Source organism: Gambusia affinis, linkage group LG09 (genome assembly GCF_019740435.1).
Source record: "Gambusia affinis linkage group LG09, SWU_Gaff_1.0, whole genome shotgun sequence".
Taxonomy (NCBI): Eukaryota; Metazoa; Chordata; class Actinopteri; order Cyprinodontiformes; family Poeciliidae; genus Gambusia; species Gambusia affinis.
In genome coordinates this window covers 15,779,473-15,799,703 of record NC_057876.1, presented here as the reverse complement: position 1 = coordinate 15,799,703, position 20,231 = coordinate 15,779,473, and the positions used below count along the sequence as shown (strand labels likewise).

The following is a 20,231-nucleotide window of genomic DNA, read 5'->3' as shown; positions in this document are numbered from 1 at the left end:
ATCAGGAGTGCTCTAATTGAAGGTTATTACTCATAACAGTGATTACATTTTTTAAATAAGGAAGGAAAGTTTTTGGATCAGTAACAGTTTCATCCCAAAACTAGTCATTTTTTGGATCGATGACTTTAAAAACGATGATGATCAGTTGTATAATGATTGAACACAGCATTAATATTTCAGACAGCCAGAATGCAAAAACAATATTTCCCTTTCTACCACGTAGAAATGGTGGAATATATCAAACAGAATGTGCAGAGTCAGCTTCTGGAGTTAATGTCCCAAAAAAGGATATAAGAGACTACAAAAATGTTCAAACAGAACTGCTAAATGAATCACTTTGATCTACTGTATGCAGAAAATTCTGAAAAGATGTGATTTGAGGAGAAGCGGGATTTAGCATCTATGCACCAAAAATCTGGAACAAATTTCCAGAAAACTGTAAAACAGCTGAAACACTGACTTCCTTTAAATCTCAACTAAAAACCCACTTGTTTAGAGTTGTATTTGAAATGTAATCAATTGCAAGTTTATTGACGGAACCTGACTTGATGTTGTGTTTTTATTGTTGATTCTATGTTGCATTGTGTTTTTGTGTTTGATTTGATGTAAAGCACTTTGAAATGCCTTGCTGCTGAAATGTGCTACAAATAAAGTTTGATGATGATGATGATGATGATGATGATTTAAACTGCAGATTGAACCAAAGAGTTCAGCAACAGCTTTTTTAATTTACATGGATTTAAGGTTGAATTTTGCTTTGTATCAGGTCAGTTTAATTTACTAAAATATTTTTCATTTTTAACCAGTAGGCATCATTACGTCAACCTACTTCTATCGTTCAAGTCCCTTTGCTACGCTTTGCGTCCTGAATTTCTCTTCTATTTCACATCACCCTTCTTTTGCCTCAGACTTCTTTATTGTGGCTAATTTCCATTTGGCTCTTCCTCAGTACCTGTTCCAGTTTACAGAAAGTAGAGCAAACAGACTGATATGAAATCACTTTAACATACAAACACAAACTGTTTTGGCCAAACTAAAAAATAAAAAATAAAATCGAACCAACATGGTTCATCCTATGTTGTCATCACAACATAGGAGGAATGAATGCTGCAAGTCATTGACTCAATGAAATCTACTTCCAAAAACTTTTTAACTTTTAGAATAACAAACTGAACTTGATTAGACTAAATTTCTTTTTTTGTTTTGTAAAATTCCCCCGAGACAACATTTATTTTGAAAATTTACTAAATAAATAAACTGAACTTAACTGAATTAATTTGAACTGCTAATGTCATGAATCTTACTCTGATGCAACATCTGTGTGAAATTATGCTCAACACACATCAGTTGAAGTGAGGCCATGCTGGTAATTAAGCAGATGTGCACTGATATCACCAACTGGGGTAAAAACAAAAAGACTCACGCAAACAACTTTATGTACCAGACAGCTAACACACAGCTTAAGAAAGATATATACATATATATATATATATATATATATATATATATACTCAGTCTGTACTCTTTTTTTCAAATTTCTACTACTTTTCCTGAGAGATACTCTGCAGAACAATATTACTGGCTTCCAGTTCATGCTTGCTTAAATCTGAAAAACTAAAAATAAGCCAAAAACACATTTCACTCTTCCTGAGCGAAAGGTTTTTCGAGGTTATCCTGGCTCAGAGACCATTATATATTTCTTTTGTTAAGACTCAATTACATAAAGGGAAATAAATATTTGATCCTCTGGTGATACTTATTTAGTTTTCTCCTTTACAAAGAAAATAAAAGATGTAAATTATTCATTGTAGCCTTTTATGTAGAGAAAGAAGATATCAACCAAAAATCCAGAAAATAATCCTTGACATGAATGTTAAAAACTGTGTTGCATGCCACTGTGGGAAACCAGGATTTGATCCTCAAGTGAAGCATGGGGATCTCTATTTGTAAAATCTCTATTTGCAGACACGGCACAAAGACATTTCTGTATTTGAGTTGGCCTATGTTTTCCTACATCTCTGAAAGAATTTTGGCCCTCTCTTCTTGATAAAAACTCAACAAAATCTTTATATTTCCTGGTTATCATATTCCAAAGCTTCACCTTCCTTCACAGACTTCCTGCAGGTCTGAAGTCTGGAGAATACATGACGTTAATGCAGTTTTACTTCATTAACTTGGTGGTAAATTTTGATGTGTTTGTCTTGATGGAAGGAATGATTCTTGTCTGCGATTTTATGGCACATTTCATTGTCTTTTGGTCTCTCAATCCAGTTAAGTCTTTCTTTGCCTCTAGAAAACCACCCCAAACAGTAATGTTTCTTTAATTCTTAAGTTTAACAATCAGCATTCCTTCTCCACCAAACTTGGTGGGTGAAGACAAAGGGTTCAATTTTGCTGTCATCTGACCACAGCACTTTTTCCCAAGCATCTCTGACTCATTTAGATGCCTAAATAAAAGCTGGCATGCCAGTGCCTTTGTCTTGCCCATGAGATTGGAATGAAATAAATTATTCTAGGACAAGTATGCTTTATACACACACACACAAACACAATAATTCATTATTTTTATTTGTGATATGATTTGTGTTACATGGACATTTAAATAATTTCTACTAACTGATATTCTGGTCTGTTCTGGTCACTGAAATGCTTTTTCAGTGTAAAAAGTTTATGATCCAAAAACAAAAAGTGACAAAAGGATATAAAAAGGACAGAAAGTTGTTGACGTTTCTGTTTTCTTTTAGACCAGACAGGTGGCCAGAGCACCTTTCAGGGTTGTTTCTTCTCTCCACCCTCACGGAATAATCAGGCTGCTGGACTGATTGGGGTTGGAATGAGAAAACGTGAAGTGGGAGCAAGAGAGGTTGTAATGACCTCAGGTGACACGCAGCATCTCTGTTTTGGGAATGCAATAAGATTTAGCTGCCAAATCCCTCCCACCCACAATAAGCACATGCAGTTTCAGTCTCCTATAGAATACCTGGCACTCACAAACATATACAAACAGAGAGCTTTTATTTTTGTTGAAAACAACACTGGGCCAGCAGTTCTGCAGACAGAGGGCAATGCTGTTTTGAGCTTCATTTTGAATTTTTAAACAGATTTTTATACTTTCTTGCCCTTTCCTTGTTTTCTCCTGCCACGTCAGTCATCTACCTACATGGTTTGTATATAAGCAGAATTCACCTACATCAGTCATGAATCTTCACAAATAATATTTCAATCAAAATTGCTTGAGAAAATGTAATGTTTGTTTTGGTTTATAATGTTTTGTTCCTCCAGAAGGAATATTTTATCTGTGTGCTGAGCTCAGCAGTTTGCCAAACAAAATCTGGTGTCACTCAAAACCCTACTGTGCATGGTCAGTGTGTGAAAATGGCTATGTTGGCAGTGTAAAAGTACTTTTCATTAACCTTTAAACAGAAGGCACTCTGACTCTTAGATTTAAACTCAGTACCGTCTGTCTCCATTTCCTAATGAGATGGAACTGCAAAAACAAACACAGCCATGGCTTCATCGTCAGGTGAGATGTTTTCATTAAACAAAATTTCCTCTTGGAAAATTTTAAGCAGCCTCACCTTGTAGCATGAGTTCTTGCTTCCTGTTGGGAGTTTTTAAATGAATACTACAATATGTCAAGCTGGTGACACTCATGTACGTATTTGTTTTTGTCAATGATTTATTCATCCACCAACAGCAAGTATTTTTAATGATGTACAGTAGAAAAAAATAAGCATTTGATACAATACTGGTTTTTCATGTTTCCCTACTAACAAAAAATTATGAAGTTTGTAATACTTCTTATGGAGCCACTACTAAGTTGCTCTGGAAATGTTTCACATCATTCTCAAGCCAGAAGACCCACAACCCATCTTCAAAACTCTTACTGAGGAAATGAGGTTGTAATCCGTAGCCCTAAATGTAGCGATGGCCCATCTGTCCTCTCCTCAATATGGTGCACTTGTTTTGTCCACTCTGCAGCAATGAGGTTCAGCAAGTTGTTCCTGATAATGTGGCCAACGTTTGCATAATTGGATTTTAATGGACTGGAGAAGTTTCTGTGTCAACTCTTGCATTATTTCTTGGTATTTTGCATAATAGAAATGTAAATCAACCCTTTGTAATTGTAAATGTGCAGAAGCACGTCTTTAATGTATTTCTCTGAATAACAGGACCAGAGGTTAAATGTTTTTGATACTTGTTTATGCAAGGCAGGGATTCTCCTCATTTGTTTTGCTTATAGAGTATACATACAGTATGTGTGGCTGAGGTAGTACTAATGCTGTGGGACGTTGCTTTTCATATTTCAAATGTGGAGACAGACTTTCTTTATGTGGGAAAAGAACAAGTCCCATAATTTAACAAGAGCAGTTTGGACTATTTTTCTACATGTTGTAAACAGAAGCTGTTACTTAACAAAATGTATATATTAACAATTTGTTTATTTTATGTAAAACAACTTCAAGCTATACCAAATATTGCATCTCTAACCTTTGTAGTTGATGTCTAGTTTTCAGCTGTATTTGAATTAGTTTCAATATTGAAGATTACAGTGTCATGAGGGAATGGGCTGAGTTTAGAAGAACATGGTTGGTGCTCCAGAAAAAAACTTTGGCTTGTAAAAAATAATTACAGACGTTGTATTGCCTGAAGTCTGGGTCTTGCTGATAGAGGCTCATCCACTGTTCTGAAGATGTTTTTCTTGGTTACGTAAAAAACAAATCAAACCATATTTTCTAGAACAAAACTGGAGAAAATGATGGCCTACATTAATGTTCTTTTGGTTTTTGTTTAGTGGTTTGGGCCTCTCCCTTTCCTGAGCCACTATTTCACTTTCCTGACTGCAGAAAACCAAATTTCTTCTTCTCTTCCAAATTCCCTTTTGTCAGTGATGAAACAATCCAGTTTCTTTCAGCTTGGCACTCTGTTGCAATCAGCATGTCTCTGCATATTGGCTAAAATTGTCTAATGTTACTAGCAAAGTTCATACCATTAATACTACTTTAAATACAACGATGACATAATTTTAATACTTGCAGCAGGGGAGCAATCCATCTAATGACTCTTTTTATGTATAAGTATTTATCATATTGTATATGTAGCACACATTCACCCAGAGCCTGTTATAGACAGAATAAATACCTTTTATTACCACAGTGACGAATGCATGGTTAGAATGACAGAGATGAACAGAACAAGGATCGCAACCACAACTGAAACTACAGGGTGGAGATGGATGCAAGCACATTTACAAAGTTCACTCATTTTTACTTTCTCAGCTGAATTTGCAAAACAGATAAATCATTGAAACTCCAGAAAGTCTTTTCTGTATGTACAATATGGTACAATAAGAGAGTGGTAAGTTTTCTGTCTACTATTAAGCCCTAAGCTACACTGTGTTTTGGATTTAATGTTCAAAATTTAGATTGCTCTTCATTTCCAGAGAAGATTTAAAAGGCTCGGTAAGTCGTGTGTGTCCCCATACCGTAAAGTTACTGATAAATCACACTCAGAGAAACACTGAAAAGGATAATTGCACACTGCTCTGCTAAGCAAAACAGTAGTTTTATAAAAATTACTCTGAAACCCTGTGAGCCACATTTATTGGCACCCTGTTAAAAATGTGTAAAAAACACATAAAAAATATACATATTTTTAATTCCTGTAGCCTAATCTCACATTGGAAAATGTAGAAAAATACAAGCTCTAATTTGTTTAAGAAATTGCCTACAATTGTCTGCATCCTTGATTGTCCAAGACCCTTTGAAATTAAATGTAAGTGACACATTTTTATATTCACAAGTTACTTTTTCTGTTAATTTGAACTTCTAGGAACTCCTCATTATTAATCCATGACTTTTGCCTCTCTCGATATGACATGACAGACGGTCATTTCTTTTAGCCCCTGGTCACGACACTGGATAACGAGGCATATTCATGTTGCCTCCATGCACAATGAGTAGGATGATGAGGGAAGTAAAAAAAAATCCACAGCTCAGTGCTGCAGCAAAGAGATACATTTATGTTGTCAACCACACTGCAACCATCAAACCATATCTGCTGTATGTGCTAACAGATTGTTTGGGGTTCAGAAAAAGCTTTTCCTACACGACCAACACAAACATAAAAATGTAGGGATTGTTAAACTAAGCTAAGGTTAAAATTAAGAAAAGCCCTGGGAACATTGCTTAGAACTCATAGCATCATAAAAGATCCATTTATTTAAGCTTTTTTACACATAATAATTCACAATGGGTGCCAATAAATGTGAAGGCCCTGAATGGATTTTGCTGTGAGACTCTCAATTATTTCTATTTGCTGAAATAAATCAAACAAAAAGCTTTAATACTTAGGACTTTTACTTTAAAAGCCAATAGAGTCCCATTAGATACCAGTATATTGTTTAATACCATTTGTGTTTTAAACACCGTTTCCCAATGGATATCTTCAAAAAGCATATTTATCAACCAAGTTGGATTAAGATCGTTGTTATGGATCCTTTGAATAATTTAATTGTACTTATAGATGCTTTTTTTCTGCACAGCTATGATGATTTCTGTTTTGAACAGAAATATCATTCTGAAGTGAAATTATTAGATTCCACTACTTATTTATGAAAATGCATAATCACAGCTAGTTTCAGTGGATAAATTAAAAGCTTGGTGAATTGACTGATTTTATATTGTGCTTTTCAAGTCAAGCACACAAATATATAGAGAGTACAGACACATCAATTCAAACTCACACATTTATACACCAATACAAGGATTAGGAGGCAACTTAGGGTTAAGTACCTTGCTCTGGGGCACATCAGCATTATGACAAGAGGAATCTGAAATCAAACATGCAACCTTTTGATTAAAAGATGACTGCTCTACCACTGAGCCACAGTCACACTAATGTGCTCCCTTGTTATGATACATTACATTGGGAAACAATTGAATGACTTTACTAGATTTAAGACTGTGTTATGGCGAAACATTTGTGTTACTAATGAACATTGTCAAAGTGGTCTTATGATATAATATCTGTGTTTTGGCATTGTCTGTTGAGGGAGATAAGTCTGACGCAAAACACAAAGTGGAAAAGTCTAAAGCTATTGGATTACCCAAATTAAAATAATCCAACATTCACAGTGATCTGATTTTGGTAGTTTCCTTTGTTCCCAGTCAATTTCTTTGGTCTTCTTTTCTATCCTGTTATAGCCTGATAAAAATCTGTCCATCATTCTACGCTGAATCCTCTGATATAGACAAATGACTGGTTTAAAGAGGGAGTAGGAATGCCAATTTATCTGATTAGCAAGGCAATATATCAAGATATTGAAGTAGTAGCTTCAATATATTTGAAGGTACTGCCATCTTTCTGTAAGTTGTTGATGATATTAAAATCAAGAAAGCAAAAATTGCTTAAAAATAATATTTCACTGTATCAACATTGCATTTAAGATTTACATCATTTGTAAACAGCTGAATTTTATGTGTTAATCTTACATACATACCAAGTTTTTATTTACAGGTTTGTAATTAGTTTATATCTTCTCATAAGTTTAGGTGTTTACATTATTTAACAGTTGCTTATTACGATATGATTTCTTTACAAACTTGCTGAAGAAAATATTATCTTTCTAATGAAACACTACAAGCCCATCTCAAAACAAATGGCTGCCAAGTAGGTGGGTTGGGGAATACACTTCTCCCTGTCTCTGATTTCCTTTCCAAATCTCTCTTTAAAGTCTGATTATTTCAACACATAATGGGTTGATTATTTACACCTCCTTCCTTCTCTGTCTTTCAGCAGCTGGTTATGTGAAGTCCTTGGAAACAGCCTCAATGAAGTTAGGAGCTGACATGAGGATGGTGAAAGTGCAAATGATGGAGAAGAGAGAGAAGGCCACCAAACACAGTCGGTCCACTACAGCAGCTGCAAACTTCCACTCACTGCAGATTGCCTCAGCTTCGTCCTGGTCCCGAAACCTCTGTGCAATGTACGACACCTCCTCCAAGATGCGCAAGATCTCAGGTGGGGGGATGCCAACTCCCATCCCAAGAGTTCCAACACCACAAACTCCCCCTGGCGGCTCAGCCTCGTCACCCAGAGATCCATGAGTACGTCCACCCACCGTGACTCCAGAGTCACTGGAAGGTGGGCAATGTGGACTCTCCATGGGATGGTAACTCCCAAAGTAGAGACTCATGGAACCATTGGAAGAGCCTGTTGTGCAGGGTGGGCATGACGCCTGTGACAGGGGCACTGTGAGGCTTGGCATCGTGCCCATCTCAATGGAGCTGGTTCTGGAGTGATGCTGGGAGGTATGGCGATACTTGTACTGTGGCCTCTTGCGCTCATCACCAGGTTGTTTCATACGGAGGAACCAGGCACACCAGTTCAACAGAACCACACGAACCTGAGAAGAGAAAGACTGTGTCAGCATTTTTTATGTCAATGATATTCTAGTGCATGATTTAGCCTATATGGTTTGCTCCACTCACTCACCCACTTGGGCATCTTGCCCCCGTGAGGGTCATGATGATGAAACTGCAGGACTATGACAGTCACCACCACAGACATTCCCACAATCATCATTGTGCTGGCAAAGTACTGAGCTGTTGGGTAGAAAAACAGTGCTACTAACTTTTACTGCAAACTGTATAGTAAAGTATTTCCCAATTCTGGCTCTTCTAACATATCACTCTGGAGAGTTCAGATACTTTGTTCTTCAACACACGAGTTAAATGTTATATTTAAAACGAGGTCTTTGCGGATCTTGATACCAGACGGCTGAATAGATTTACTGCACTGAATTAATTACTGAATTTGGTGGTGACGTTACGGTGCACCTTAAACAAAAATTAAGGTGAAATTTAATATTATAGATAAAAGATGTGCATAACCCTAACCACAACATTGCCTGAATGCATTTGTCAGTCTAGACTTAAGCATTTTACTGCAACCAGTTGTGTATTTTCTGAGCCAGAACTGAAGTGCAGAGTTTTTTTTGCCAGAATCCAAGGGCATTATGTACTTGGGCAGCAGTCCCGAATTAGAAGCAGACCTGTCCATGACAATTATTTAATCTAGGCTTAAATTTAGGTTTCAAGCCAATCTTTACTTTAGTAATCTAAATCAGTGCTATGGAAAGGTCATGCTGTTTCCATTGGTGACAACAACAAATATTGGATACATGAGGCACATTTATTTATTTTTTTTACCTATAAGGAGACTCCCAAAATATATTGACTGGAAATTTGACATTTAACATATGATCAACTAAAGGATAAGTCCTCTCGAACATCCTGAGTCAGTCACACCTATGACTTTCAAAAACTATTTGTCTGCTTTACAAATTTGTTTTATGACTACAACTTCTTATTCTTACCTCTAGAACTGTAAGAACTGCACAACAAATATATATATAATATATTCAAATTCTTGTCGCGTTGAAACAAAGTAAAATGAAAAGGTGAATAGTTTAAAAGCTTTGGAGAGAACTACAGAAATATAACAAAAAATACCAAAGATAAATTCTTTCTCTTTTCCTTAAATTTTGCTTGATTCTTTTCATTCTGTATTTACGCAGATGTAAAAATGTTGTATGCACACGGAAATACATAAAACGAAACCCACCGATAAGCGGTACAGAGTCAGATGTGGCAGGCATAATCTCTGCTACCAGAAGCATGAAGACAGTGAGCGAAAGCAGCACAGTGATGCCTGTGTGACAAAGACAGAGACACAAGGGAAGAGAACAAGAGCACAGCAGCTGAATATGTGATCGGGGTCACTGGTGTGTGAAAGTCTTCCTGTAATTACATATTAATGCAATCGATTTTCATGACAACAGTCATTTGTCAGTTTGTGGCTGCTTGATGTGCCCAAGGTTGCTTAAAAACCCCTGAAACACTAACATTATGTTTATGCTGATGGCTTTCAGAGAAATAATTTTACATGGAAATGACCACCATTACTTATAATAATAATAATAATAATAATAATAATAATAATAATAATAATAATAATAATAATAATAATAATAATAATAATAATAATAATAATAATAATAATAATCTCCATGACAATGTAAACAATGTTTACACTGGACAAGCTAACTGGTAAATCTTCATTTGTAAGTTGCTTTGGATAAAAATGTCTGCCAAATGCACCAACATAAACATTATCTGATATGTTCCCCGCATCTAAAATATGGTTCATTTGTGATTCCAGTAATCTCCTCTCACCCAGAGAAATCTTTTCTCCAGAATCTGCTGGCAACAGGAAGACCAGTAAAGCCAAGCCAGAGATCAGCACACAGGGAATGAGCAGATTTAGTCCATAATAAAGAGTCCTGCGGCGCATGGTGACTGTGAAGGTCACATCAGGATAGGGCTCCTTACAGCACTCATAATACAGCTCATTACGCTTGGCTGGCACACCTGTGGGAGAAGCACATCCACAGAGATAACGGTGTCTTTTACAGCTATGATAAAGCCATTTAGGCTTTTGAAATAAATAAAAATCCAATCTAAATGTGGTAGAAATACCAGCAGAAACTTAAAACGGAGATCCAAGCTAAAATGCATAACTTGCCACTCTTGCAGAAGCCTAAGTAGGCAGAAACGTTGCGTTTAATGTAATGTACCAGTTTAAATTGGTGGAAAAAAATATATAACAGACATATGTGGACCTCAACATACATGACTTTGGTACATGTGAGAAAACACGAGAGTTTGGATTAAATTAAAAAGCAGGCAGAGAGCATGTAGTTTAGCAGGTCTGTTGTTGGGGATTGAACCAACAATCTGAAGGTTCAAATGCCAATGATCCGCCTGCTGTCCAGCATTTTCCACCAGGAGCTAATCCTTCCTATTTATCTGCACCTTAAGGTTATTATTGATACAGTAATGGTTGTCTACCCAGAGATAATGTTATATTCCTATAAATAATGACCCTCCATAATGACCTACAGCTCAAATTGTCACCCTAACTGGATCATTTTTAAGGACACACTGAGATATTGGCTGGTGACAGGAATCTTCTGAATCATTGCTGTCCTAACTGGTGAGCAAACAGTCTGAAATGAAAAATCTGATGTGTAGTCTCATCAGTGAAAGCAACTCAACCTGTGTATTAACTAGATGCATCAGCAAAACCATGCTTTAGTGGGAAAGACTCAAAATTAGCGTTTCCAGTATCAATGAGGTATTTCAAAATTGAGCCAGAGAAAGAACAGAAGCTGTGCAATACTGGCTGCTTATTCAAATGTAAATAAATAATAATCAATCACAGACAGACATCCTTCAGACATCAGGATAGATACAAGTTAGTTATTTCAAAATTCAACACATCTCCCAGTAAATCAGAGATTTTTCCTTTTAAACGTTTTATTCAATGCAGCTGTAAATTATTCATGTAAAAAGAAATCTATTATTGCTGAACGTATTATTAAGTGTGCAGAAAAGTTTAAAAGCCATAATCTGTCATGTAAAGGAGCTATGTAGGTATTTCCTTTCCAAAAACACCTTTGTTCAATTTAACTGTAACAGTAAGTATTCAGTGAAGCACAACAGCATTTAACCTGGCCATGTTACTAAATTCTTGTTTTATTATATGTAAACAATTAATTTTGCATCTAGGTAAATCTGCAGTTTACCCAGGAAGAAGGAAAATCATGTTTTTTATTTACAGATCATAAAACTAAATCTGAACAAACTCAAATTGTTTCATGAATTTGATCAAAATGAGAAACAAATATTTTTTTACATTGACACTCTTTTTGCCCCTTTGGATAAAAAAACTAAAACTTTATATTTCAGTATAAGAATACAGGCTGTGCACTTGTGAGAAGAGAAAGAAGGAGCTATATAATTTATGGTCAATATGAGAAACCCCTCCCTCAGATCACTGAGCTGGATCTTATTTCCTCGACCCTGAAAACTTTCAGGTGAAGAACTTTGAGTCTGTCAGTGAAGTAAACTTTACCTTGTCCTTATTTCAACTTTGTATTAAAAAGTTATAGAGAGAAAAAAAAGAAGTGGCTGAACCATTTCATTTTTGATGGAAGAACTCTCTCACCTTCAGCGCAAACTCTTGAGATGGGCAGTGCAGAGATCACATATGGTGTTGTTACTTGCTTGCCTGAGTGTCACAAAATCCCATTGCATACCATCTGGCCCCGTCTGACACCCATTTCCTGCTAATTGTTACAACAGGGGGTCTTGACACAAGGACCATATTCTGAATTGTCCAGGGTGGAAAAAAAACAGCATGGAGGGTTTTATAAATCCTGTCATATTCATTGTTTGTCAAAAAACAAACAGTCCAACCTCATTTTTGTGATGAATACTAGATATGTGTTATTTTGATTTTGAATAAAATAGCTCTAATCAGCCCACACGTTTCTAAGTGTGGGCTGTTTCTCCTTCATTATGTTGAATGATCTCCACTTCCCTCGCCGCCTCACTACATACTGAGAACATGATGCTGTTTTTCCTCCTTTTAAATCTGTCCTGGTCGAAGTCTGTTGTTCTTCCTGAGCAGTGAGGCTGTAATAACACGCTTCTTAATTTCAGAATTTAAACAAAGGTTGTACCAAATGTGTTTCAGTTACAAATTTTTAAAGACCCAGTTTTTTATGTTAATTAATCAATCAAATGCTATAAATTTTATTTTATATGTTACTTTTATTTCAATAGGCAGTAGGGAAACACATTATGTAATTACACACAGATATAATCATATCTGTTAGCAATGATAATTTTCCACTTAGAACAACATTTATGGTTAGACCATTTATATCAGATGAATAACAAAAAACATTTTTAATACAGAAATGTAAATTTGCTTAATATCTTAATAAAGGTTGTTGTTTTCAAAACATACTTTTAAGCTGAAGAACGATCCTCACTGCAATGCATATTCAAATTTACAGACTGTGGCTGTGCAGTGGGACTGATCTACATTTATTCTTTTTGCAGTCTTTCACGTAGCATTTTGATCGCTGTTGATTTCGATTTAATTACGAGGCTTTGACCTGTGTAAGAGTTTAGACAATCTTTAAAATTATACCTCCCCACTGCTCAGCTCCAGTGATGTAGCAAACATCGATGCCCACTTACCCACGAGGTCCCACTCTCCGTTGGGTATGTAAGTGGATGTGTCCACATCGAGCATCTGCAGGTCCAGTAGCCAGCCGTTGTGAGTCCACGAGCCGAACTTTAAGTCACACTTCTGCACGTCAAAGGGGAACCAACGCACATCGATGTAACAAGTGCTCTTCAAGATGCCCGGGGGAATGTACTGACAGTGACCAGAAGCATTCACCAGGACGTTGGTGTGAAATGTGGCATCAAAGCGCTCATCCGCACTGGAGAAAGGACAGAAGGGACGTTAATAAATTTCCTGTTCCAGGTGAAGTTCAACATATTTATCCCTGCACAACTAAGACATGTCAGTCATCTGTTATAAATAATAGATGTTTGTGCTTTAGGACAGATATTTGAAAACTCCAAAGTCATTGTTGTTCAAATTAAACAAAAATATAATTTTTTATTCAATGAAATCCACTGTAACCCAATCAGCAAAACCAGACGCAGAATATTTCCCCAAACTGCTGCTGAAACAACAAAGGTTTAAAACGGATCTGGTCTCATTTGCATAATTTTAAAACACGACCCACAATGAATCATTTTTTTTTTTTTTTTTTTTTTTTTTTTTTTCCAATATATTTTATTGAATTTTCTCTTTTAGGACATTTACAAACAAACTTAACATTGTAAACACGTACTTATACACACTTGCATTCACTCACGCATTCACCCTTCAAACCTGCATTTGTTATAATATATATAAAACACTTTAGATTATGACAGAAAAAAAACAAAACAAGATAATATGAAAATAAAAACTGTAGTCAAGACATCCATTTAAGACACCCGTTAATGAGCTCCGCCTTCAGTCCCTATGATCCTCATATACGGCTCCCAGAGGTTCTCAAAGTCCCGGTGTTTGCCCTTGGCGATGTATGTTAGTCTTTCCAGTCCGAGTGAATTTGCAATTTCTTTCTTCCACAATCCCAGGCATGGAGCGTCCATGCTCCTCCAGCATAATGCAATAGATCTTCTGGCTTGAAGAAGTCCGTAATCAATCAATTTAGTTTTAGTCTGTGATTGTTTAAATTCCACTGGGTATATTCCTAGAACACAGATTCTAACCTCTAATGGAACTTTAACCTTAAACAATTCAGATAAACATCTAATAACCTCCCTCCAAAACTTCTGGATTTTAAGACATTCCCACAAACAATGGAGAAGAGTTCCTTTTTCAAATAAGCATTTAGTGCAAGTGTCTGGAATATCACTGGACATGTGATGAAGCCTAACTGGGGTTATATAGGTTCTCATAAGCCATTTATATTGCAGAAGTTTAAATCGTGTGTTTATCGTTTGTTTTTGCGCTTTTAAACAGGCCTGATTCCAGTCTTCCTCATCGATATCTTCAAGAGTATCGCTTCTCCAAGCCTCTAACTTATCAATTGCTGAATCCTTTGAGGAAAGCATCAACAAATTATAGAACACCGAAAGAAAACCTTTCCCTTTTGAGTCCCCAACACACACCTCTTCTATTTTTGTTAAGGGTGGAATGTCAACTATTCGTTTCAGTTTTGATGACATATAATTTTTCAGTTGTAAATATTTAAAAAAATGTTTTGGGGGTATTAAATACTTCTTGCATAACTGATCAAATGTAAGCAACATGCCATTGGCATATAGGTCTTTAATTTTCTGAATGCCTTTGGTTTTCCATAGTTTAAATCCTCCATCATTTTTTCCTGGGGTGAACCTTTCATTACCCCAAATCGGGGTGAATTGTGATAACTCTGGTCGGTCACCTACATGTTTATGTGCTGCATGCCAAGTTATAATTGTATTTTTTAAGAAAGGGTTCTTTGTGTTTTTTTTAAGTGTCTTTATATCTGAAGAATATAGGAAGGTGTTTAAGGGGAAGTCTGGAACAGATTTCTGTTCAATGTCTACCCAAGCTGGAGGCGCCATTGGACAAAAGTAATGAGTAGCTGATGTTAATTGGGCGGCCATATAATACCATCTGAGATTAGGGACTTGAAGTCCACCTCTTTCATAGGGCAAATAGAGTAGCTTTAGACGGAGTCTTGCTTTTCTATTACTCCAAATAAATTGATTAAATAGTTTGTCCAAACTGTCATAAAACGAATCTGACAGTGGCAATGGAAGTGTTTGAAAATAGTACAAAAATTTGGGCAAAATTGTCATTTTTAATAAATTTATTCGACCTATCATGGATATAGGCAAATTTGACCATCGATTTAACATTTCTGTGACTTTTTCCACAAGGGGGTCATAATTTGCTGCATTTATTTCATTGAGGGATGGGGTGACCTTAATGCCTAAGTATGTAAAACCTTTTGTAGTTGTTTTGAATGGAGTAACCACAATAGGACTTCTCCTTTCATCTTCATTAAGAAACATTAACTCTGATTTAGAATTATTAATTTTATATCCTGAAAATTCACCAAATTCTTGTATTAGATTTAATAAATTGGGAATACTGATCTTCAAATTACTTATGAAAAATATGATGTCATCTGCAAACAAGGAAATGAGATGTTCTCTTCCTCCAATTCTAATTCCTGATATTCCTCTATTTACTCTAACAGCGATCGCCAGAGGTTCTATTGCCAATACAAAAAGCAGTGGTGACAGGGGGCAACCCTGTCTGGTTGACCGCTGTAAATTAAAAGGTTTTGACATGTTATTATTGGTTAAAACTTGTGCTGTGGGATCAGTATATAGTAGTCTTATCCATTTCAGAAAGGTTTCACCAAATCCATATTTGGGGAGCACTTTAAACAGATAGTTCCACTCTATTCTATCAAAAGCTTGACGTGCGTCCAATGATAACATCGCTGTGTCCTGACAATTATGTTTTTCATGCAATACATTAAGAACCCGTCTTATATTATGGTAGCCTTGTCTTGTTTTAATAAATCCTTGTTGATCGTCTATTATTAAATTGGGAAGATATTTATCTAATCTCCTAGAGAGTGCTTTACACAAAATCTTTGTATCACATCCCATAAGACTGATTCCTCTATAAGAGGAGCATTCAGTCGGGGGTTTATTTGGTTTTAGCAAAAGAGTTATTGTAGCTAACCTCAGTGATTCTGGGAGTATTCCAGCTTTATATGATTCCTCATACATGTTGAGAAGTGGTGGGATTAATTTATTTTTAAATGCTTTATAAAATTCTATTGGAAGCCCATCAGGACCTGGTGTTTTACCGCTATTCATGCTGTCTATTGCTTCAGATAGATCTTTCACTGTTAAAGGACTATCAAGAGTTGTTTTCTCCTCCTCTAAAAGGGTTTTGAATTTTAATTGATTAAGAAATGCGGTTTGTGCTTCTTCGTTTCCAGAGTATTCAGATTTATACAAGGTTTTATAGAATTCTCTAAAATTTTCATTTATTTCTGAAGGGTCTGTGGTTAAAATGTCCGATTTTAATTTTATGCTGTTAATTGTTCTTTCTGCTTGCATTCGTTTTATCCTCCAAGCCAATAATTTACCGGCCTTTTCTCCTTGATCATAAAATGCTTGTTTAGTCCACATTAAGTTTTTTGCCACCTTCTCTGTCGTTAATTTATCATATCTGGTTCTTAAAACAGTCAGTTTATGTAATTTTGTATGATCATTGCTCTGATAAAGTTCTGCTTCGCTAGATTTAATTTGTCTCTCTAATGATTTTAATTCTTGGTTATATTGTTTATTTTTATTACTGCTATAGCTGATGATTTCTCCTCTAATATAAGCTTTAAAAGCTTCCCATCTAATACTAGCTGTTGTTTCATCTTTATTCATTTCAAAATATTTGTCGATGCAAGTTTCTATAAATGTAACAAATTTTGAATCTTTTAGCAGAAGTGTCTGCATCCTCCATCGTTTCACCTCTTGATCAATCTTATTTACTTTAATCTCCAGGGACACTGCAGCATGATCACTAATTACAATACTGTTATACCAGCAGTTCTCCACGTGGGACAATAGCTCCACAGAGATGAGAAAATAATCAATACGCGAATGGGATTGGTGTGAGCTTGAATAACATGAAAATTCCCTGCTATTTGGGTTCCTTGTTCTCCATACTTCATTTATTCTTAAATCTTTCATATAATTCAGGAGTATTTTCCTGGTTTGTGTATGACTGGTATCAATTTGAGTAGATTTATCCAGACTTGGGTTTAGGGTGCAATTAAAGTCCCCTCCAATGATATAAAGTCCCTCCAGGGTTGACAAGGTTAAGAATAAATTTTCATAAAAGGATGGGTTATCATTGTTAGGTCCATAAATATTTATCAAATTTAGTTTTAAAGTTGAGATGTGTCCCTGCACAATAATATATCTCCCATAAGGGTCTTTTATTGACCTTATAGTTTGAAATGGTATTGACTTATGTATAAGAATAATAACTCCTCTGGCGTGACTAGTAAAGGAAGAGTGATACACCTGACCCTGCCATCTTTTGGTTATCCGATGTATTTCTGGATCAATTAAATGAGATTCTTGTAGAAAAATTATTTTAGATTTCAAATATTTTAGTCGGTCTAATACTTGTTTCAATTTAGTTAGCTTTCTTATTCCTCTGACATTCCAGCTTGTGATTTTGATATTCAAAACATTTCCTTTGGTTGTCTTCTCCATATCAGATTATTCAATATACTGTTAAACTAAAATAAAGATAGTACTGAAAGTGCAGGTTTGTACATACATTCACACATTCAACCATACAAGACACAGAACTCGTCATGAACAACCCCCGACTGAACTTTTGCATTTCCTTGTCTGAAATGCCTCCCCCTCCCCTTGAACCAAGCATATGGAGGACGTTGATCCACACTACTGAGGAGCAACCAGTCAACGTGACCTCACCAAAACTCCACACAGTAGACAGTGTCCAACTATAAAAATAAAATAATACCATTAACCCTTGATAGAACAGTAGTAACTTATTTAAGGCTTAACTTTTAGCATTAATTCCAAAACAGTTCAAATTAGACTTAGAATATGTGAGCACATAACAGCAATCAGCTATGCATATATGAACTGCCCACTAACGTAGAACTTATCCTGCTTATGTTCCTGTCGTTGATCAGTTCTATTGGAGCAGGAATAGCCACACAGAATGTCTTATCGGTTTACCTGTTTCTTAACCAGCATGTCTTTCATGACTCACTGATCAAAAGCATCCGCTGTGCTTATTTTGGAAGAGACTTGTAAAATTGTTCAGCTTCTTGAGGTGTTGAGAAGAGATGAATCTTTCCATCGTGGAGGATCCGAAGTTTGCAGGGGTTGTGTTGGAATCCGCGGAACGCACCGATGTCGACAAACAGCTTCACCACGGGGTGAAACCCGCGTCTAATCCGCACCGTCTCCGCAGATAGATCCTGTGCAAACGTTATTTTGACCCCATCTTGCATAATATCTCTTTTCCTTGCCTCTCGGTACACAAATTCCTTCTCCGGGAATTTTAAGAAGCGAATCAGAACCGCTCTGCCCTGGTTAGGTTTCCCGGAGGCCGGTGTGCGGTGTACCCGCTCCAATGTGAATGACTTGTCCGGTGTGAGCTCCAGCCACTTCGGTAGCATGTTGCTAATAAAGTCAAAAAGTGGTTGTCGTCCCTCCGCTCCTTCTCGAATGCCAAAGACACGCAGGTTCTTTCGCCTTCCTCGGTTTTCCAAATCATCTGTTTTGGCCTCAAGGAGCATGATTCGTTTCATAGCTGAAGTCAACGTTGTGTCAGCCTTTTCAAGCGAACTTTCTACTTCGGCAATGCGAGCCTCGGCCTCCTCCATATGAGCCGCCTGGTTTAATAGGTCTTGTTTTACCTCAGACACTTTAGCCTCCAGTGCAGTCATAGCGCTCGCCATTCCAGTCAGTCTTTCATCTATACTGTCCAGCTTGACTCCAAAATCCGACCGGAGTAGCTTTAGCTCTTCCAACACCTCAGCTATGGTAGCCATATTAGCTTCTTCACCGCACGTTGGACTCGATGTTGTTTTGGTGGCTGCCTTGCGTCTTTTTGAAAAAATTTCGCACTGTTTCATAGACGACGCTTTAGACATATCAGTGTCGTATGTTTCGAGCCTTACTCACAGCTTTTACAAGGGTTTTAAAAGAAAATTTCGAACACTGTCATCGGAGTTCTTCACTGTGCTGCCATCTCGGATCTCGGTCACGTGACCCCCCATCCACAATGAATCATTTACCAGAATAGAGTCTAAATTGTATTGATATTAAATTAGCAAGTAAACAGTCAGGGTTATGCAGTTACATTGGGAAAGCCTTCACGCACCCTCTGCTCTGGCACTCTGGTTAAACTCTAATTTAGCTTTAATGAGTTGTTCTGCTGTTGCTGGTGAGAGTTTGAAGAAAAACTCTGAACTCCACAGTCCACAGACTAGAAAACACTTGCAAATATCTCAAAATTACTTCACATCTCTACTTTAAGACAATAATGTCACAAGGAAAAAAAAGCAGTGCTGGAGTATTTTATTCTATATTAATATTTTTCATATATTTGCATATGCTACTATGCTGAAAATAAATATTCCAACTCACTGTTAATTCCCTATCAAGCTACTTTTAAAAATAACGACACGTATAAAGAGTGCTTTGAATGGGCAAAATAAAAATGGCAAATGTCTATATAAAGGCAGTAAAACTATAAAGGTAAACAAGATTATTCAAAATTAGTAACAAGATTGTTTTGGATACCAGCACTAAAAACGGCTGCATTTTGCCAATGGCTGTATGAAGACATTCAAATCTGACACTATTTGTTTTGTGTTTTAAAAGTCAAAACTTTGCTTCTCTTGCCATTTCCATTGATTAGAAGTATATTTTTTATCTGCAGTGACTTCTTGTGTTCATAAAGAGACTGCAGTTAGTGGGATTCTCATGCGGAAACAATATAAAATGTCAATTTCAGTTTCTCAGATGACTGACGAGAAACATTGAACTTTTACACAATATTTTAATTTCTGAGATTTTTCTATTTCCGTTCAAGACCCCTGGGTTTTGGCATAAAGTGCTTTTTTGCAATATACACATAACAGGTGTTAGAAATGTAAATGGACAAGTGATATCCCTGAGAGAGTGGGGAGCCCGAAACCCCCCACAGACACACTCACTGGAGAAAGA

At 36.4% G+C, this 20,231-nt stretch overlaps 1 protein-coding gene across 1 annotated transcript in view; it reads right to left on the bottom strand.

Annotated features, from left to right (window-relative positions):
* Nucleotides 1-5,157: 5,157 nt before the first annotated feature.
* LOC122836693 (neuronal acetylcholine receptor subunit alpha-7-like) overlaps nt 5,158-20,231 on the bottom strand; it is a 33,751-nt gene continuing 18,677 nt past the window's right edge. Inside the window, exons 5-9 of the mRNA XM_044126453.1 lie at nt 13,116-13,363; nt 10,239-10,433; nt 9,628-9,714; nt 8,497-8,606; nt 5,158-8,407 (exon numbers count right to left, since the gene is read on the bottom strand). Coding sequence (XP_043982388.1) covers nt 7,805-8,407; nt 8,497-8,606; nt 9,628-9,714; nt 10,239-10,433; nt 13,116-13,363 — 1,243 coding nt within the window. The 3' untranslated portion in view covers nt 5,158-7,804. The remainder of the gene's footprint in view (nt 8,408-8,496; nt 8,607-9,627; nt 9,715-10,238; nt 10,434-13,115; nt 13,364-20,231) is intronic.